Genomic DNA, 22,569 nt, shown 5'->3' with positions numbered 1-22,569 from the left:
GTACGAGAAAGTTATCAAGGGTTCCCATCAAGGCTCCTCCTGTTGAACCCAAAGGCATGCCTTCTCTGTTTCCAGGCTTGCTCATTGTATGCTGAGCAAGAATCTACAACAAGGCCAACTGGTTATACAAATCAAGGGACCCCAGCAAGCACGGTCTCACCTTTCAGATCTTCTTCCTCAGACGTTAGGGGGTGGGCCCGGCCCGGCCTCGATCGGTCACGGACGGGCTCAGACGGGCCCGCCCTTGGCCCGGGCTTCGCGCCGGGCTTCGTTCCGCTAGCGCGGCGTGAGTGGATGGTATATATCCAATTAGGTGCAACAGGGGGGAGGGGCCAGGGAAGAGGACCCAGCTGCGCCGATGTAACTCCAGGCGCTAAGGGAGCTGGTCCTCGCAGTCCCACCCTCCTCCGATTCCGATGGTTAGGTGTAGCGTAATGGCAGCAGCAGCGGACAGGTCAGTATTCAAAGCACACAAAGTTCTTCTGAAGCCACGAGTTTAAATCCCCGAGCGGCCCCCGCGAAGCGGGGGCCGCGAGTTGCTGCACAGGTCAAGGGGGAGGGCCAGGGAAGAGGACCCAGCTGCGCCGATGTAACTCCAGGCGCTAAGGGAGCTGGTCCTCGCAGTCCCACCCTCCTCCGATTCCGATGGTTAGGTGCAGCGTAATGGCAGCAGCAGCGGACAGGTCAGTATTCAAAGACAACTCAATAATCAACACAAACATTTACACTCAATCACCCACACAGATGATCAAACAAAATTGACCTATATATCTACAAAAACGGAACCCCCTATAACCCTGTTCCACGCATCAATTACTCAATCAGACAGTCACCTGTCACCTCACCTACAAGAATCAGACAGATGATGAATTATGGAATGACCACCACTAAGCGCACTCAATGCCTACCTATTTTTGAATGAATGAATGAATGAATGAATAAAATGTATTGTTCAGTTAATAAAAAAAACTTACAATGTAAAACATTTATGCACATTTCATACATATCATCGGTAAACACATCAATGCCTACCTAATCCTAATTACGGTTTGTCTCTTTCTTCTCTCTCGTCTACTATTGCTCCCCGTCTCTTTCCTCAATGAAACAGCCTTCAACCATGCTTGAAAGGTAACGAAGATTCAGGCATGTCCCTTATGTGTTTGATTACATGATGTTACAAAAGCATGATCAAGAATCCCTCATTGTATTTATGATGTGAGACTTTGTTTTTTTCTTTTTATAAAACTAATTGAAAACCTTTGAATATAAAAAAAAAATCATTGCGTCTAAGGTCTAACCATTCAATGCGCCGGGTGGGGTGAGCGCAAGTCCGGGCTCAGGCAGTTTTAACATTTCATTTCAAAAGTCTATTCCTGTTGCGGGTAATCGTCATCATCGCCTCCTTTCGATTTTCCCTAACGGCGCTCGGGCTTCTTTCCGTCGCATTTCATTAGTTGGGTTTCTTTTCACGCACGCACTTAATTTCCATCACCTGCGTCCTTCAAACTGAGAAGAAAAAGCCCCCTCCCCTTAACGATTAGCTGCGCTGCAGTTTGGCTGCGCGTGCATTGTTGACTGCTACAAAGCAGCTTTTTTGTTATTTTATCTGCCCTTCTTTCTTGCGTTGACCTCTCAGTCCACTTTTCTTCCATGGACTCCTCTAACCTGCCCCGTGTAGAGACTTCCGGAGCGGGTAAGAGCATCAGATTTACCAAAAAACATATTGCCGTGTAATAAGGGGTGTGGCTTTGCTAACGTCCTGGATTTCGCACTTGTGTTCTTGGACTTTGAATAGAAGTTTACAGTAGCACACCGTTTCAGAAAGGTTTGACTGGTGCAGTAGGTTTGCGAATAAGTAAGTGAGAGCATAATGTTTGTCGGAGTATACTTTAAATAGTTAGAGAAAGCTGGATGAGGCTAAATGTTTTGCGACAGTTATACACATTTTAAGGTGTTTGGGTTTAGTTTTTCTGTGACTATATTTCGTGCCATCATTGATTTCCGTTTCCACCCACTAATTTTTATGGCTTTTCTACCCTCTACTTAATACCTCTTTATTTACATCATAAGATTTGTTTGCATTCTCTTTGTTTGTTATCCTAGTTTCCACAGAGCAAACTAGCTTTCTTCTAAGCCACTTGGAGCATACCACAAAATCACCAGTGCTCCAACCTTTCACCCTTCAGGCCAGACGTGCCCTAAGCTTGTTTAAAAGATTGTATTGTATTTCAACGTGTGACGGGGCTGCCTTTCTGCTTTTATTTGTATTTTATACTTTGGGCCTTTTTGGAAGTTGCTCTTACACTCTCGCTTTTATTCTCTATAACGTATGTTCTCTTGCTCCTTATGTGTGGTTCCATTTGCCTTTTGGCCTCCAGTTATAACATAAAGAGACTGGGGTGTGTGGGTCAGTTGCTCCCTCGTTAGAATCTCTCAGCCCGTCATCTGCTGCCTCCTGTACTTTGGCAACACCGGGCTACTAAAATGTTCTTCAGTTTACCTTTTTTGCCACCCACTATAATCCATCTCCCCTCTGAGCTGGAATTGCTTGACCAGTGACACCCCAGCCCCTTCTGCTTTTACAAATCCGTTTTTATTCCTGCCACCCAGGGAAATCCTACCCCGTTCTTTTGTTCTGATCCGCCCCTCCCATTTAAACCCTGCTGTTGCAGCCTATCTAGAAACGTTTCATGACCTTGATCACCATAGTTTCTCACCTAGTGCCCTCACAATGGTGTTTTACCCCCTGTGCTTAATTTGAGCCGGTGGTTGCAGGTGTGGCCCACTGGCAATCGTTTTTGGGGACATGCATTTATTTTTCCTCATTCAACATTGACCCAAAGCAAGCGAGAAAAATAAAAAATGGGGAAGGAGAAAGAAGTGAGACAGAAAAACAATGACTCAGAAAAAGTGGGGATTAAAAAAAACCTGAAGGAGTGAGATAAAGGGCCAGGAAAGACTTGTGGTGGATGAAAGAGGTGTGAGGTGCAATCAAGACTATAGAGCCTTGGTATTTAGCACCTGTAGTTGGATTACGCCGGCCATGCACTTCTGAGCAAAAGTTAGGTCCCTGGCAAATCAAGCAACATCTCACACTCCTTCAGCTGCGATTCAATAACTATATCAGGTCATTGCTCGCCAGCAGGCTGCACCTAGCAGTCCAGGCAGCTAAGCCCTTTGAAGCCAGAACCTAACTCTATCTTGTTTCCCTCTTACTTCTTCACTTAGAAGTCTCCCAATCCTTTTCTACTTAAGAGTTTTAATGATCTAAAAGCCCCAAAGAACTGTTGTACATTGAACTACTGCAACAGCTACCTGTCGTACGTATTTCCCATAATTCTCCTATATCTCTCAACATATCCTTAGATATGGGTCTGTTCCTGCTTCTTTCTCCCCAAATCTCTTTAGCCCCATCTGCTGCTATTCTTCACCCTCTTCCTCAGCTGCTGGCTCAGAAACATTTCCCATAAACAAAACAAATTCCAGACAGTTTACCTGCCTAGGTTACTGCTAAATTTACAGAACTCTGCAATATAATCTAATTTACTAAGTTCAATTGCCTAAAATGCATTAACTTCTCTCTGCCCCACTGGTGGCAGAATTATAAAAAACTTGCCTAGAACCTCAGCTAGCTGACGCCTTCAAGGAATTTTCTATTCACTATAAAACCCCTCGGTCCCAGAGTGTCCGTAGCTCCTTTGGCACCTTTTTATATACCTTGGCACTGCACCTGGTGGTAGACCATGGAACCTTTGCCGCTGTAATCAAGACAAAACATCAGCAGGTTTTTTTTCCAACACCTGGCACATATCTAGCTCTAGGCAGAACATTGAAATTTAAACATGAAAACCTTCAGTGGCCTTCACGCTCTCATCTCTCACTGAGTGGCAGTTTAACAGTGCCACAGGAACCTGGTTGTTAACATTTCAGGTCGCCCTGCCATTTGCAAGCGTTGTACCCATCAACATTACTACTAATGTGAGAAAAACTCCACAAACGCAATACTGCTGCCCTGTTGTGACCAATGGTCTGGACACATCTTAGTTACATCTTCTGTCTAAAAACCTCTTGCAGCATTTGATTAGATTTACACCTTCTAATACGTTTTGCCATCCATTGACAACATTGTAACTCCATTCCAGTGTTTCAAAAATGAGACGCATACCAAAATCATCTCTGACGCTCCAAGTGTACTTTTTGATGCATCAACAGTGCTTCTGCAATGAAAAATCCTAACCTTTTACAAAAAGTTCTGTTATCACCGTAAATGCAGGATTCATCTGTCCCAACACGTGCATTTTGCATTTTCCATATATATATATATATATATATATATATATATATATATATTCATACCACCTCCAACTTCCACTACAGAAATCAGACTCCGACACCTGGGTAAGCTTCACCATCCAGCTTTGGTTTATTTACTTCGCTTGACGCGTTTCGGCACACTTGCCTTTTTCACAATGGGAAGTCGTTAAACACCAGTTTTAAACACACAGATGAAGGTCACGTGGTTGTTTGTTAAATAGATATAGTAAACAGACTACGCAAATGAAACATCGTCATTGACATTGCTCAGACTGACTTATTGTTCCAGTAGTTAAAATCACTACTGGACCCCCACATATATAATATTAAAAAATCCATATTACACATGTTAAAACTTGATACATAGTTTATACCATGATTTATTGAAAAAAAGCAATTTTTTATTTTATATTTAAACATGACTAGATTGTCACTGTTTAACCTGAAATATACTTCCCACAATAATTACTGATTCCTGATAAAATCTCGGGATAACTAGCAACTTAAAATATCACTCATGGTATGCTATGACTCATCATATCCAATCAACTTGCTGTCGGTCACAATGTCCATTTGCAAAAAAGTATCGGGCTAGTGCCCCAATATTAAGTCAATCCAGTCCATGATTCTGCCAATAAATAAAAACAGGTTTCAATTTAGTACAAATCATTATTATTAAAGTGCAAGGGCATTACAGTACATCTGATATTGATATATATACATCTGTGAGCAAGGGCGGATGCCCGAAACGCGTCAGATTGGTGAAACCCGGCTGATAATAAATTAAGAACAATTGTGCCTTACCTGGATTTGCGTGGTTTCCATTCTTCGTTACTACGGATTCTTTGGAGATTACAAGTGTGAGATATATATATATTCACTGAAAAAACCATAGGTTTCACACACGTTATAGTTACAAATTAGCATTCAAAAAACCTTGCAAATTCACTTAAAAAAACATAGGTTTCACACATGTTATAGTTACCTGGACATTTCACTCTTAAAAAACCAATGAAATTCCCCTGTTATAGTTAGTGCAGGCAACTATAACTCACGCGACCGCAATCCTCTGCTGATGACGTCAGATATTACATCACTGTATTTAGACACTTATTTACCCATGTCTTCTTCCATTAATCTTTAGCTATACATATTTTACAAATATTTATTTTTCAGAAAGACACATATGTCATCAGTGATGTAATATCTGACGTCATCAGCAGAGGATTGCGGTCGCGTGAGTTATAGTTGCCTGCAATAACTATAACGGGGGAATTTCATTGGTTTTTTTACGAGTGAAATGTCCAGGTAACTATAACATGTGTGAAACCTATGGTTTTTTAAAGTGAATTTGCAAGGTTTTTTAAATGCTAATTCATAACTATAACGTGTGTGAAACCTATGGTTTTTTCAGTGAATTTCAAAGGTTTTTTAAATGCTAATTTATGTATGTATTTTTTTTTTAATGGTATTTTCAGCTTGCGCGAACTTCGCGGAATTTTTTCCATTTTTTCACCGCGCACTCCGCGATTTTTTGAAAAAAAAATAAATTTTTTTTTGCCCTTGGGGGTCCTTCTGGGACCCCCTGACAAAGGCTAGGGGGTCAGGAACTGTCCACCCTTCCCCCTTTTCACGTTCTCCACCTTTGTTTTTCACCCCCTCAGACTGCGAGAGACAAAATGGAGGCCGACACTTCTGGTTTCGACCGAGTTCGAATGTTTATCGACATCTAACAACCAATCAGAATTGCGCTCGTAAGGGTGCGCGCACGGTGCGTGCACGGTGCGCGCGTATAGATATTCATATGGTTTTAAATGCTATTTTCTCAGGAAATACTGAACAGATTTACACGAGACCTTCAAAAGGCACTTCCTTGACATTATGGCTACCTCTCTGCCAAATTTCACGTAATTCTGTTCAGCCGTTCGGGCTGTAGCTGCGACTAAAGGTCCTATGGATAAATGCATGGGGAAAACGTGTTTTGGGACCCCCCCCTTTTTCTCGGCCCCCGCTTGACGAATCACCCCGAGACTTTCAGGGTAGGAGCTGAACGGAGCGCCCCATTTGTTTTGAAAATTTCGAGAGGATTCGTCAACCGGCGCCAAAGTTATTCAAAATAGAATTTTGAGATTTCCTATGGAAAATAGGTTGTAACTGTAACTATCTACTGGCGACTGCCAGTAGATTTTTTATATATATATATATATATATATATATATCCACAAACGCTCCTTCTGGACCGCTAGACCCGTGAGAGGTGGCGCAAATGTCGGCGGAGCACGCCGACTCGTAATGTTCCCACAACAATCCAATAATGCGCTCTCAGTAACCAAAGAAGGCAAAATCCGGGGTAGTGCAAAAAAAGAGGTGTTTATTCCTCACTTCAACTCGTTGCAGAGTCTTGTTCACGTAAGGAAACAATCATGGGTGACTGACGGATAAAGCTTTTCCGGGGTAAACAGTAACAAAGGACAATCTTGTGGGATACATTGGTCAGGTGGTCAAGAACGGCAGACATGTTGTAGTGGCACCACAATACAGGAATATAAAGCTGTAATATGTGAGTACATACAGTATTTAAGCAATGTAGGAATGAAGTAAAGGTGAATACCAACATAACTCACATTGCATGGGAGGTGCAGCACTGTGTCAGAACCTGATGAATCTACGGGCTCGTCCCCAGAGAAGTGTCACTAAATAGTGCCTTCAACCATAGCCCAAAGGCAGCCGGTATATGTGTAGCCTTGAGGAAAATATACTCACGAATGTCCCAAAGTTAAGCTGGCACGGGACTGAGTTGTGCCAAAAGTTGATACAATGTAATGGGTATCCACTGTGTCGAAGTGCCAAGGGGAGTGTGTGACAGTCTCGGGGGTGCTATACAAGTGTGATACATCAGTGAATAAGCTCAAGTGAGCAGAGGTAACAATACTCCAGACTAAGATGGCACAAATCGACAAGGGAAGTAAAGACATGAGAAGTGCTGGCAAGTGCCAGAGGACGTATGTAAACAAGTCCGTTGTAAAATGATCTCAGTCAATTAAAATCGCGAGTGACCATACCACAACCGGAGTGAGCTTCATCCATCAAAGTGAAGTGACGGGGGAAAGGGTAGGAGGCCCGTGATGGTGCTCGTAGGTGAATGGGCTCCTTCCTTCCCTCCTGTTAAAAGGAAAGAAAAAAAAAAAAAAAAAAAAATCTTAGTATCAAAACATGGCAGATATCTAAGTTGTCGACAAAACATATCTTCGTTTCTACTCAAAATGTGCATTGTATAGAGGAAGAGAACGAGGATGGCAGACTGAAAATAGAAATAAGATAAAAGATAAAAGAGGTCAACATACATATCAAAACAATAATATGCAACTGTGAACTACCGCTCAATACATCCTGGTGAGAGACAGACTAAAATTCATCTCTGACAGACACACTGCTGTAGTAAATATGTGTGGAAACTGGGAGCTGTAGTCAAACAGGTACATGGTGCAAGACACAAGTTCATTTCAGATGTACTGCCAGCTCTTCATCCTGATTTAAACCCCCAGGCTGCTTGGTCTGAAAATCCACGATGTATCTGGATTCTCTCTGTCTCAGTTTCAAGACCCTGTCACCACCTCTGGGGTTATTCGGGATTTGTTCTAAAATAAAGAATCTCAGGAGACCTGGATTGGAGAAATGCCTCTCAGTGAAGTGGCGAGCCACAGCGTATTTCTCATCTCCATGGGAGATGGCACGGTAGTGTTCTAGTATCCGTTTTTTCGCCATAAGGGTTGTGCTGCCAATGTACCATAATCGGCAGGGACACTCGATCACGTAAATCATGAAAGTGGAACTACACGTGAGAAATTGTGTAATTTCCTTGTAGACCCCATTGCAGCTGACCTTTTTACACAGATAGCTATTTCTGCAGGCCTTACAGTGCCCACATGGATAGAAGCCCTGTAGACCATGTTCCTGCCTTTGGGGGTACCTGGTGACATCATTGTGTAGGAGTTGATCCCTGAAATTCCTCCCCTTTCTGTATGTGATACTGGGTCTCTTGGAGATGAATTCCCCAATGATCGTGTCAGCCTTGAGGATGTCCCAGTTTTTGTTGAGGATGCCCTGTATCTTGTGGGAGTCAGCACTGTATGCAAGGATGATCCTGGTCTCCTTGTCCTCTAAGGGCAAGGTGGGGGTAGTGTTGGAAAGAATGGTATCTCTATTGACCTTGTCGGCTCTACCCTTAGCTCTGTTCAGTACCCAATTGGGGTACCCTCTGGCTCTAAAACGTTCCAACATGCGCGTGCTCTCAAGTTGATAGTCAGTTTCAGTGTTACAGTTCCTTTTTGCTCTGAGCAGTTCACCATAAGGGATACTCCACTTAAGGGTATCCGGGTGGCTGCTCAGAGCATGTAGGATACTGTTGCCAGCAGTGATCTTCCTGTGTAAGGTGGTACATATGGCTTTGTCTTTGATAGTGAGTTTGACATCAAGGTATTCAGCTGAACTCTCACTGATGGTACTGGTGAGGATGATATTGTAGATGTTGGTGTTGAGAAGTGTGATAAACTCCCGGGCTTCCGCCTCAGTGCCCTTCCAGATGAGAAACAAATCGTCTATGTATCTAAGCCACATCACTGTCTGTTCTAGATAATATTTGCAGGTGGGTTTGGCGAAAATCTCCTCCTCCCACTGGCCCATAAACAGATTCGCGAAAGATGGCGCGATACACGAACCCATCGCGGTACCCGTAGTTTGCCTGTACAGGATACCGTCAAAAGGGAAAATGTTGTTAGATAGGCAAAATTCTATCATGCCAAAGATCATCTTGTTATGCTCCCTGTAATGTAAGGGCCTAGTGTTCAAGAAGTGTTCACAGGCCTCGAGGCCTTGTCTGTGGTCAATGATAGTATAGAGCGATTGCACATCTAGAGTAATCAGCAAACATTTATCAACAAGTTGTAGATTGTTGATTTTACCAAGGAAGTCTTTCGTGTCCTTGACATAACTGGGCAGACTGGTGACGAAGTCCCTTAAAAAATGATCGACATATTTCGATATGTGCTCAGTAACACAACCTCTAGATGACACAATGGGTCGCCCTGGTGGTCTGGAGTGGCTTTTGTGTACCTTGGGTAGCAGGTATAGAACAGGTAGAATGGGGTGGTCGTTCTTCAGGAAACAATACTCATCCCACTCTAAAATGCCTTTGTCTCGCCAGGTAGTAAGCATCTCCCAGATGGTAGTGATGCTCTTGCTGTATGTGCCGGTGTCAATGGGTGTGTAATATCTAGTGTCTGATAATTGTCTAAGTGCCTCAGCTATGTAATCCTCCCTGTCCATAATCGCCACATTACCACCCTTGTCAGCTTAACTTAAAATATAATTTTAAGTTATGCTTGCACAGCTGTGAAATCTATTGTATTTAATATACATTTTAAAAAGGGCTTTCATCCTGCCCTTACATTTAATTGGTTTGTGTGCTTGCCACTTACTTTTCCTCCGTTTCTATTGACTGTACTATAATATTTCCTGTTATTCATTGTTTTTCTCTTATCAGTGTCCCGAGGCCAAAGCACTCCTTTTCATCTGATGACCTACTTTGTTATCTGTGATCAAGCGTGTTTTTGTTTTCCAGCACCCCTTCTGTTTTGTTCTTCTTTTATAAATTTAACTTGAGAGAAGGTATTGGAGTGCTTTACATGAGTACCAGGTTAAAAGGGGCTGTTGAGCCTCCTGACTGAGACTTGAACCATCTTCCTTGGCTTCAAGGTTGGCACACTAGCCCTTATGCTACATTCTCTGTGTGAGTCAGGAAGATCAGCATATAAAATAGCTGGCGCTCCTTTGGAAATAAAAATGCATTCCAGAGCAGCACCGTCTGTGTGTTGTTTTTTTATTTGGCAACATGGCCGAAACGCGTCATGCCGATTAAGGAATAAAATTTGCACTATACAATTTGAGCAGCGTGCTGTGGTCTGTACCTGTGCTCCTCTACATTTGGATCAGCGGGAACCTTTGTTCTTTATTTATATATATATATATATATATCCTGGTTACCGCATTCGCCAGCCTCGGTAATCCTCCGGACTCACAAAGTAGGTACACGAACCAATTGTAGTGCAAAGAAAATTTGTATTTGTCCAGAGCGACAGCCATAACGTTTCGGCTCCCCAGAGCCTTGCTCACATGACAGCGTCTTGATCAAAGTGCCGGATTTTTAAAGTGCAAGTGCAAATTAGCAAAAACATCACGTGGGGGGGAACTGTATTGCCACTGAAGAAATACTATTACCACATAAATGCATAGATGGCCCCACATAGAACATTTTACATTGTTGTGACATGTGCAATACAGAAATGCTATAATGGCGTAAATGCCCATTCGTATAACATGGAGTGTGTATACAATTGAAAATAACAGTATGTATAACCGCAGATTGCTGCTGATTGATAATGTTACCATCAACATGACCATATATACAACATGCTCTCAATAACTAGTCGTAAAAAATAGTCCTCCCCTCATTCGATGAGACAAAGTTACGTGCAGTTTTAAAGTGTGCTAGTGCTTACCTTAATGGTTAAAAGAAACAAGAAATTTCAGAAATATGCATGATCTATAAAATCTTATATTCTAGTGCATTGCTTAAAATCTAAATAACTTGAAAACAATATCATTACATTCTTATTCATAAATTCAATAAAGTTTCAGGAGTCAGAGCTAGGTGGGGGGGTCACTAATCCTCATAATGATGTTAGATATAGGATGTTACTAGGTTGCTAAAGGCAGTCATCACAAAATACCCCAAAATCTATTCAGGAGTGTAAGGGCGGATACAAATGTGCAATCTTCTTACATACAGTACAATTTTTCTGTAATAAATAGGATAATAAATAACAAATAACCATAAAATAGGTTAAATAGATTAAGACCAATGTCTAAAGATATAAATTGCTATATATACATCCGATCCTATTCCCTATTTACACATCTTGAAATAAAATATATATTAATTTATATATATATATATATCCGAACGCTGAGACACGGAAGTCTGGAGCTTCTGACGTGGCGGTCCCGGATGGGCTCCGTTTCCCTTGTATTCCACACGCACACCTTCGTAGTTTCGAAAGAAATACCAGGACACTCAGGATACTTTGAAAAGGATTTACAGCCCAGTAAATCCTTTTCAAAGTATCCTGAGTGTCCTGGTATTTCTTTCGAAACTACGAAGGTGTGCGTGTGGAATATATATATATATATATATATATATATATATATATATTCACTTAAAAAACCATAGGTTTAACACATGTTATAGTTAGCTGGACATTTCACTGGAAAAAAACCTATGAAATTCCCCCGTTATAGTTACTGAAGGCAACTATAACTCACGTGACCGCAATCCTCTGCTGATGACGTCAGATATTACATCACTGATGACATATGTGTCTTTATGAAAAATAAATATTTGTAATATATGTATAGCTAAAGATTAATGGAAGAAGACATGGGTAAATAAGTGTCTAAATACAGTGATGTAATATCTGACGTCATCAGCAGAGGATTGCGGTCACGTGAGTTATAGTTGCCTTCAGTAACTATAACGGGGGAATTTCATAGGTTTTTTACGAGTGAAATGTCCAGCTAACTATAACATGTGTGAAACCTATGGTTTTTTAAGTGAATATATATATATATGTGTATATATATATATTCAATGAAAAAACCAAAGGTTTCACACATGTTATAGTTAGCTGGACATTTCACTCGTAAAAAACCAATGAAATTCCCCCGTTATAGTTAGTTCAGCTAACTATAACTCGCGCGCCCGCAATGCACTACTGATGACGTCACATATTACATCACTCATGACATGGTCAGTGACATCACTCATGACATCACTGATGACATCTCAAATAACATCACTGATGACGTCATCCAGTGAATGTGTGTTTTTCTGAAAATTAAATATGTTTTATATATGTATATCTCAAGGTCGATGGAAGAATAAATGAGTATATAAGTGTCTAAATTGATTTGTTTCTGAAAAATTGATTGTATAACTGACTGATTAAGTGTATCTTAGTGAATACATGGCTTAGTGAGTAATGTTTAAATGTGTAAATGCCTGTATCAGTCTCTCACTTTGTGTATAAGTGGCTGCATGGGTTGGTGAGTAGCTACATGGGTGTCTATATAGGTTATTAGTTGTTTTTTTGAGTATCAGTCTGAGTGTCTTCATGGTGCGGTGGGGGGTATTACGTAGTGCATAGATGCATGAATGAGTGACTCACTGTTTGTATGTGTTGAAGTCAGCATGTGTGCAGGACTGTATGGGTGGATGAGTGTGTGCATGGGTGTGTTAGTGAGTGAATGACTGTCTCAATAGTGTCTTCATAAGTAACTACATATGTTTTAAACTAGTATATGTGACTATTGTTGTTTATAAGTTAGTACATGTGAGAGTGAGAGATTGGAAGAGTTCCTGTATGAATAAGTATGTGTTTCTATAAGTGATTGTTAAAAAGACAAGTATGTGTAAGTTTCTGTTAAAGTAAGTGTGGTGGTGTGTGTATAACTGTATATGCAAGTAAATGGATGTTTGTTTCTTTATTAGCATGAGTGACTATGTGTGTGAGTAACTCTATGGATGAGTGGCATTGTGTTACAGGTTGTTTAGGTGTATGAGTACATATGATGTGTGAGTACATGTATGAGTGACTGTATAGGATTGTTGGTGGATGAGTGGATGTGTATGTGGATCTTAGAGTTACTGAATAGGTTGTTCTTACTGTTATTGGTATGTCCATTGTTTTGAAAATTTTAGTGTCTATTTTTGAATGTTTGTATCAAAGGTTATATTAGGGTGAGAGGAGGTCTACCACTCTGTCACAAGGATGATGTCATCAGTGATGTCATTTGAGATGTCATCAGTGATGTCATGAGTGATGTCACTGACCATGTCATGAGTGATGTAATATGTGACGTCCTCAGTAGTGCATTGCGGGCGCGCGAGTTATAGTTAGCTGAACTAACTATAACGGGGGAATTTCATTGGTTTTTTACGAGTGAAATGTCCAGCTAACTATAACATGTGCGAAACCTTTGGTTTTTTCATTGAATTTCTAAGGTTTTTTAAATGCTAATTCCTAACTATAACGTGTGTGAAACCCATGGTTTTTTCAGTGAATTTGCAAGGTTTTTTAAATGCTAATTTTTTTTTGTTTTTTTTTTACATATTTTTATTTAAATTTTCTATCCTTTTTTAAAGACTATGGTTAAATTTTTAAAATTCTATAATATGTTTTTTTTAATATATTTTATAAAATATACATGTAAAATTTATTAGCAATACATTTTTTCCTTTTTTTTTATTTTTTTTTTTTAGTACGCGTACCGTAAGCTTACGGTAAGCGTACGGTTTACGCAACGTCCGTAATTTATCTACGCTGTTTGCGTATAGTTACGCAATTTGCGTAGCCGCGCGTACTCCGCGTGGGACGCGTACGCGTATACGCTACAGGCGCACGTTACGCGGAAGTGTCGGGGAGTGACTGTTAAGCGCATGCGCGCAAGCGCGTGTCTTTTTTACGCGCATGCGTACTTTTGCCGTAAGCGTACCGTAAGCGTACGGTAGGTCATGTGATCATGAAACACAACTTTTGATTGGTTGAAACTACTTTCAGTTTTAGAACTCTCCTACACCACACCCATTCCCCTCATTTCTGCTTGTGATCCCTTAGGAGAAGGAGCTGGGTTGTCTTTGTGATACGATGGCAGAACAGCAGAGCTCTTCTGAGAGTGAGGCTAGCAGCACTACCTTGAGGCAGAGAGCGAGGAAACAAAAGACCTCTTACGTATGGGATTATTTTACTTTTCCAGAAGGCCAGCAAAAGGTAAATGCACGGGGGAGGAGCCTAGCGCGCAACCAAGATGGCCGCGTAGGCGCGAGGCTCCCGAGGACCTCCGCGACCTCCTACGAATATCCTGACATTATCCTGCCCTGGATGAGGGGACTAGGTTGGTGAACCTGAGCTGAGGTGGCACCCGTTTCCCGCTTCCGAATCGGACCTCGGACACCGGAGTGAGCACCGATTGAGGTGTGCGGCCTTCCCCTCGCCGGACCCCGGATTTGTGCAGTGGGGTGATCCAGTGACAAAGTGAACAACAGCGGCAGGCAGGGCCTGGCGACTCGCGTGCCCCGCACTTTCACTTTCGCTTTCGCACCACCTTGTTGTCTCTGCGAGGTTGGGTCGCGGAGCCCTGGGTGTTGGTGTGGTGTGGCCTTGCTGGGAGACCCTGCCTGCCTGCAGGCTGTGATCCACCCCGCTGCCCCGAGGGGGCCCCCCCGGAGCCTGTGTCTGCTTTCCTGCCCTACACGACGTGGCTGGTGCGACTGGGAGACTGGCGGCCATGGCCACGAAACAAGATGGAGACCGGGTAAAGACCAAATCGACCCAGCGCGGCGCCGTCCATCAGGCCAACAGTATGGACAGCTATACCCTCCAGAAGGGATCGCCCGATGGATCGCGCAAGCCCCCTGAGAGTCCTCCTGATGCCCCAGACCTGCCCGCAGATTTGACTCTGCGAGATGTTATGGGCGCCATTGCCGAGATGAAGGCCTCGGTGGGCCAGCGGTTTGATACACTGGCGCAGAAGATTGACTCTGTCCTCGTGGATGTTGGCCTGGTGAGGGCCGATCTTTCCAAAACCAATGACCGAGTAGATTCTTTGGCCCACACCGCATCGGGCCTAACGACAGATGTGGCGGCCTTGCAAACGGAGGTGCGCCGGCTTAGTTGGGCGACGGCGCTAATGGATCGACGCCTGGAGGACTCCGAGAGTCGGGCACGGAGGAACAACATCCGCATTATCGGGGTGCCCGAGGGACGCGAGGAGGCGGCGGCGGATCTTTTTGTGGAGGACCTGATTGCTACCCATCTCCAGCCACGGGGGCTGAGCAAATTCTTCGCTGTGGAGAGGGCTCACAGGGTTCCCGGGGGTCGGCCGAATGTCGGAGCCCCTCCGAGACCTCTCATCGCCCGGATTTTAAATTTTCGGGATAGAGACGCTATCCTGCAAACCTCCAGACTGCATGGACCGGTCAAGCTAGACAATATGGAGGTTAATTTCTATCCTGATTTCACTCCAGCGGTCCAGAAGCAGAGACTGAGCTTCCTAGGTGTCAAACGCCGTCTTCGGGACCTAAACCTCAAGTATGCCATGCTTTTCCTGGCCAAGTTGCGTGTGGAGGTGGATGGTCGCACGCATTTCTTTGATCGTCCCGAGGCGGCCGGGGACTGGCTGGATACTCTGCCCGGGGATCGTGATCGGGGGGGCGGGGGGGGGGCGGCGGGGGGAGACGGCACGCTGGATCAGGACTGAGGGTCTCATAATGGGCCTCACTCTGGACGAAAATGATGCCACTTTTAATTCTGCGTCAGTTTTTTGTAAGTTCCCCTCCTATGGAGGTTGTGTTGGGTCTCTTGGGGGTTCTCCCTCCTCCTCTAGGGGGCTTAGTTAGTCTAACTACACATGGGGCGACAGGCACACTGCACGTTGGGGGGGCTGTTTGGGCTCATGCAGGGGTGCAGGGAGGGGGGAGTTCTGTTGGGGTGGGTGGGTAGGGATGGGGTGTTGTTCGTTTTTACCACAAGGCAAACGTATTATTGTGTTGGTTTTAAAGTGCTCTCCGGGGTACGAATGATGGCTTTTGTATATGATGGGGGGTAGGGAACTAACTTTGTTATCCTGGAATGTGAATGGACTGGGGGACAGGATCAAACGGGGTGTGGTCCTGCAATTTTTGAAGCGAATCTCGCATGATGTAGTCTTTCTGCAGGAGACACACCTCATTGGTAACTCCTTCTGCGCCATGAATCGGCGTGGCTATCGCCTAGTGGCTCACTCGGGCTTTACGTCCGGCTCACGGGGTGTGGGCATCATGGTGAAGAACTCGCTCCCGTTGGAGACTGATGAGGTGCTCCACGATGATAGGGGACGCTATACGGTCTTGGTGGGAAGACTGGAGGGCAAAGTGGTTGTCTTTGTGTCAATATACATCCCACCGGGGCTGCAGTCGACCACTTTTGCGGACCTTGGGCGCCTTCTCCGTGGCCTTCCGGGGGGGCTTTTGGTTGTGGGGGGGGATTTCAATGCGGTGGTATCTGGATCTTTGGATCGTCACCCCCCTAGGGACCTCCCCCGGGCACAGGCGTGGCTCCCCGGCCTCTTAGATACATTTGGATTAGTGGACTGCTGGCGTTTAAAACACCCCGCGCAGCTGCAGTATACTTTCCACTCGGGAGCCCATGGTAGTCTCTCACGACTAGACTATGTCCTTGTCCCGGCGGCCTATGTTGGGAGGGTGGGAGAGGTACGCCATTTGCCACGGGGTATTTCGGACCACTCCCCGCTCCTACTGCACTTTGATGTCTTTCCGAGGGGTGAGGGTAGGGTGGTCCCAATCAATCCTTGGTACCTGCGCGACCCCTCCATTCGCGCTGCTTTGATTAAATCCCTTCAGCGATATTTTGATGAGAATGTGGGGTCTGTGCCTTCGGCCATACCGCTATGGGAGGCCTTCAAGACAGTACTCCGAGGGGAGGCCCTGTCCCTCATTTCCCATGCCCGGAGGCGCGAGCGGGAGGAGGTGACCCGGATGGAGGCTGAAATAGCCGAGTTGGAGGGGAAGTTAGAAGGTGGGGTGACGGATGCTGCATTACATGTCCTCTAACTCAAGCAGGCGGCCTGCAGGGCCCTCGTCACGGAGGCGGCCAGGGGCCTCAGTAGAGAGCAACAGGGGCGTTTGTATGATGTGGGTGATAAGGCTGGTAAGCTTATAGCGTGGTTGGACAAAAAAGAGAGAGCGAATCGTGTGGTCCCGCTGATTGAGAAAACGGATGGTGTGTGTGTGACTGAGCCAGAAGAAATTGTCTCCTGCTTCGCGGATTATTTCCATGGGGTGTATTCCCCGGTGTCTCCCTGCTCGGAAGAGGATTCCCTTGCCCTGCTCAGTGATATCGCGCTGCCCTCCCTTTCCGGGGAGGACAGGGTGTCGTTGGACGCCGCTCCCACCTCCGACGAGATCGCCCTCGCCATACGCTCGGTCGCTTCCGGCAAGGCCATGGGTCCGAATGGTCTCCCTATCGAGTTGTATAAGTTACGACCGGATACACTGGCACCCCACCTCCGGGCTATGTTCCTGGCGGCACACTCGGTGGGCTCCCTCCTGCCGGACCAGCGTCTGGCTACAATCGTGGTCATCCACAAGGAGGGGAGACCTCGGGACCGGGTTACATCCTATCGGCCCATTTCGCTGCTGAATGCGGAGCCCAAGATTCTCGCTAAGGTACTGGCCAATCGGCTGGTCGGCGTGGTGGGCGATTTGGTTCATCAGGACCAGTCTGGCTTTATTCCTCATCGCAACACAGCCCTTAATCTGCGGCGTTTGCACGGTGTGCTCGCACGTGCCCCGTTTATACGGGAGCCGGCCATTTTGGCGTCCTTAGACGCCACCATGGCGTTTGACACGCTTGAATGGCCATATATCTGGGCGATGCTTGCGAAGTTTGGATTTGGCCCAGGGTTCATCAGTTGGGTCAAATTGCTATATTCGGGCCCATTGGCGCAGGTGGTGGTGAAAGGAAGAGTATCGGCTCCGTTTGAGCTGGGCCGGGGCACTCAACAGGGCTGCCCCTTATCGCCGCTCCTCTTTGCACTTGCCTTGGAGCCCCTGGCGGAGTGGCTGCGGTGGGAGCCTTCCATCCGTGGTCTCCGCTGGACCCCCGAGTATGAGGACCGCGTATCCCTATACGCTGATGACATCCTCTTGTACCTAGCTTCCCCACGTAAATCACTCATAGTACTAGTTGATGTTCTGCATTCATTTGGTCGTAACTCCGGTCTGGTCATCAACTGGGCTAAATCGTGTGTGTATGTTCTCTCTGGGGAGGCTCCTATCCTCCCGCGGGGCTGTCCGATCCAGGTCGCCCCGCAGGGATTTAGGTACCTGGGTGTCTTCATTACTCTGGACCCGGAGGCTCGGTATGATCGGAACTTGCTTCCCCCCCTCCAGCGTCTGAAAGAGGATGTCGTGCGCTGGCGGCGTTTGCCGCTTTCGCCGCTCGGCCGGGCGGCATTGTTTAAAATGATGTCGTTGCCGCGTTTCCTATACGCGCTACAGAACACGATGGACCTTGTTCCAGCGCGCTACTTCCGAGAAGTGGAGAGTTTGCAGCGCCGCCTGTTCTGGGACGGGAGGCCACGTATTGCCCTGGCTAAGCTGACGCTCCCCTGGTATGATGGGGGGATTGCCCTCCCGGATATTAAACGGTATTATTGGGCCTCCCAGCTAGCCGCAATTAATCGGGGCCTATATGGGCCAGCTTTAAACCCTGCGTTTGAAATGGATAGGATGCTACTTCCAGGTGGTGACTATAATCGAGCGCTCTACTCTAGCGCGCCCGACGCTCGCCTGACGGGCCCCACGCGTGTCATGGTGCGAGTGTGGCACGCGGCTAATGCTGCAATGGGGTGGAAGGACCGTTTGACCCGGGCGTCACCACTATACGCATCTGAGCGGTTGGGCTCCTTGTGGACCTCGAAGGGCTTTGAGAAGTGGGATTTAATAGGCATCAGCAGAGTGGGGGATCTCTGGACAAGGGGGGGATTTAAAACGTTCGAGATGCTGCAGACGGAATTTCAGTTGCAGGGCAGCGAGTACTTTCGGTACTTGCAGGTCCGGCATGCGCTGGGCTCCGTCTTTCCGGACGTTGCCTCCATTCCGGCGTGCTCCCCCCTGGAGGATAGAGTGCTGGACGGACACGTCCCTGACAGCACGATCTCACTGATCTATAAAAAACTGATCAATGATCGCTCAGACTTGCTGACTGCCCTTCGTGAGGCTTGGGTAGCCGATGGGCTGGAGCTGGACGACGAGGACTGGATCTCCGCGGTGGCCTCCCCGAAAGAGGTGGCCATACCGGCTCGCCTTCGTTTCGTCCAGCTCAAGATACTCCACAGGGTCTATATGACGGGGCCAAAGCTCCTGCGTATGGGCTATGCTGAGGACGGTTTGTGTAAGCGTGGGTGTGGTGCGCTGGGGACCTTTCTGCATATCCTTTGGGAGTGCCCGCAAGTGGAGGGGTTCTGGCGAGGTGTGCATGAGGTGCTGCGAGTGGTCACGCATGTGGCGCTGTTGCCCGAAGCGAGGAGATGCCTGTTGAATGTGTGGGAGCCTACCGACTACTCGGTGCCGCAGACGTGGTGGGTGACTCTGGGATATATGGTTGCCAAGCGTGATATTGCCCAGCTGTGGGGATCCCAGAGCCCCCCGACTGTCTCGGCCTGGAAGGAGCATATGGACTGGTGCATGTTTCGGGAAAAGGTGGTGTATGTGGCGAGAGGTAAGCCAGCGACATGGGTGAAAGTGTGGGGCCCCTGGAACGCCTACCGCGGGGGAATCTGTGCTCCACCCCTACTGCCTGATCCATCGCCGGCCCTGTCCCCTTAGCCGACTCATCCCCCCGGAGCCTGGGCATTGGGTGTCCCCAATCCTAGTTCTGATCTCCCCCCCCCCCCCCCCTCTTGAGATTCCTATGGATGGCTAGATTCCCCCCTCTAGGGGAGCACGTGTTGCTATTTCAATTGAGGATTGCCTTGTGGGTTTGTTTGTGTTTGCTGTGCTTTAAATTTAATGGAACCGTATGATGGGGTCTGCATAAGGTGGCACGCAACGATGTTCCCTCCTGTAAATGCTCGGCAGCGGCACCATGTGTTTTACAAATGTATACCGTATGCTCCTTTTATTGCTAGCGGCCGGCCGGAAGGTTGTAGGCCCATACTTGTAAAATTTTTTGAGTCCTGTAATAAACGGTTCCAAAAAAAAAAAAAAAGGTAAATGCACCCTTAGTGACTTGCAAGCTGTGTAAGCGTGTACTTTCAAGAGGTAATCCTGACAGGAAGTATTCCTTTGGGAATCACACCATGATGAGACACCTTAAGGATGTACACAGAAGGACACATGCTCGACTTACTGAAGGTAACCCTTCAGTAAATCAACCAAGCACATCCACAGCAGCTCAGCCTGGACCATCATCTGCAGAGCCGAGTCCTTCTTCTGCAGGTCAGGTGAGCCCTTCATCTGTGGTGGGAGCATCTCCTTTTTCTGGTCCTCTGGAAACTAACCCTCTGTTTCTGAGGGTTGATATACGGTGTGCCACTTGTCATGATCTAATTTGTCATAGGGAGACCAGTATTTCCCTAGTGAACAATAAAATAGATCAGCACACTTGTCGTACCGACTAATATTCCCAATCTTTATTTCCTCTGTCCCTGCATGAACACAACGGCTCTTTTAAGAGCCAACCTTACCTTTCATCTATTTTTTATATATGTTTTTAAAAACTTTTTTTTTTTTTTTTTTACCGTACGCGTAATTTTTTTTTTTTTTTTTTTTTAAAAACACTAAAAATCAATTATCACATTACAAGGTCCTTGAGAGACTACAATTAAAAACTGCAAATGTGATTGTAGAGAAGTGGAAAAAAGGGACCATGACATTATTGACTTACCATAGCCACTCAAAAAAAGATTTATTCATTTAATTTATTTTTAATTGCTTTTTAAATGGTTATAGTTTTCGAAAATTTTCTATCTCAATCTGAAAAAAAAGAAAAAAGTATTAATATTTAATAAAACATTTAATAATACAGTACACATTTACATATTTTTCAAAAAATATTTTTGCCTTTTTTTTGCTGTTTTCAGAAAATATTACATTTCACTATAAATTGTGAAAGCAATTGCATTCATCATTTAACAGCAGGCAAAAAAAAATTAACAATCTCAAAGATTGTTTTTAAAAAAGCCCAGAATCTCTTTTTTCATAAACATAACTTTAAAGAAATGCATAATATTCTAAAACAAAATATCATCTAATATCTATACTTATTTCTTTAAAATACCGTCTGATATTTTTGTTTCAGAAGTATAATCACAATAATATATGTCAAATAACTCCACAATACATCTGGTTCCATTTCCTTTAGGCCAAATAGTAATTTTAAAATTCTTTTTTTGTTTAATTTCCAATGGTAATCCAATAAAAAACAAAAGTTTAAATTGTATAGATGTCACCGTTTCTCTGTAACATTTTGGTTTCCGAAAGATTAATTAAATAAGTCCACAATAGAATTGTTTACTTTTCCGCATGGCCAAATAGTAATTTTAAAAATCTTTTTTGAAAAAATTTCCAATGGCAATCCAATAACATTCCAAAATTTAAATTGTGCAGATGTTACCTTTTTTTTTTTTTTTTTAAAAACACTAAAAATCAATTATCACATTACAAGGTCCTTGAGAGACTACAATTAAAAACTGCAAATGTGATTGTAGAGAAGTGGAAAAAAGGGACCATGACATTATTGACTTACCATAGCCACTCAAAAAAGATTTATTCATTTAATTTATTTTTAATTGCTTTTTAAATGGTTATAGTTTTCGAAAATTTTCTATCTCAATCTGAAAAAAAAGAAAAAAGTATTAATATTTAATAAAACATTTAATAATACAGTACACATTTACATATTTTTCAAAAAATATTTTTGCCTTTTTTTTGCTGTTTTCAGAAAATATTACATTTCACTATAAATTGTGAAAGCAATTGCATTCATCATTTAACAGGCAAAAAAAAATTAACAATCTCAAAGATTGTTTTTAAAAAAGCCCAGAATCTCTTTTTTCATAAACATAACTTTAAAGAAATGCATAATATTCTAAAACAAAATATCATCTAATATCTATACTTATTTCTTTAAAATACCGTCTGATATTTTTGTTTCAGAAGTATAATCACAATAATATATGTCAAATAACTCCACAATACATCTGGTTCCATTTCCTTTAGGCCAAATAGTAATTTTAAAATTCTTTTTTTGTTTAATTTCCAATGGTAATCCAATAAAAAACAAAAGTTTAAATTGTATAGATGTCACCGTTTCTCTGTAACATTTTGGTTTCCGAAAGATTAATTAAATAAGTCCACAATAGAATTGTTTACTTTTCCGCATGGCCAAATAGTAATTTTAAAAATCTTTTTTGAAAAAATTTCCAATGGCAATCCAATAACATTCCAAAATTTAAATTGTGCAGATGTTACCTTTTTTTTTTTTTTTTTTTTTTTTTTTTTTTTTTCTAAATTTTTGGTTTTCCAAAATTTCCTTAAAAAATGGAAAAATTCCACATTACAATTGGTTACCTTTCCAT

The 22,569-nt window shown here is 44.2% G+C and overlaps 1 protein-coding gene across 1 annotated transcript in view; it reads left to right on the top strand.

Annotated features, from left to right (window-relative positions):
- Nucleotides 1-1,434: 1,434 nt before the first annotated feature.
- LOC146811679 (zinc-binding protein A33-like) overlaps nucleotides 1,435-22,569 on the top strand; it is a 137,870-nt gene continuing 116,735 nt past the window's right edge. The window contains exon 1 of the mRNA XM_085614521.1: nucleotides 1,435-1,693. Coding sequence (XP_085470647.1) covers nucleotides 1,651-1,693 — 43 coding nt within the window. The 5' untranslated portion in view covers nucleotides 1,435-1,650. The remainder of the gene's footprint in view (nucleotides 1,694-22,569) is intronic.

Source organism: Triturus cristatus, chromosome 7 (assembly GCF_964204655.1).
Source record: "Triturus cristatus chromosome 7, aTriCri1.1, whole genome shotgun sequence".
NCBI lineage: Eukaryota > Metazoa > Chordata > Amphibia > Caudata > Salamandridae > Triturus > Triturus cristatus.
The sequence above is the reverse complement of the archived record's forward strand: the minus strand, read 5'-3'. Positions and strand labels throughout refer to the sequence as shown.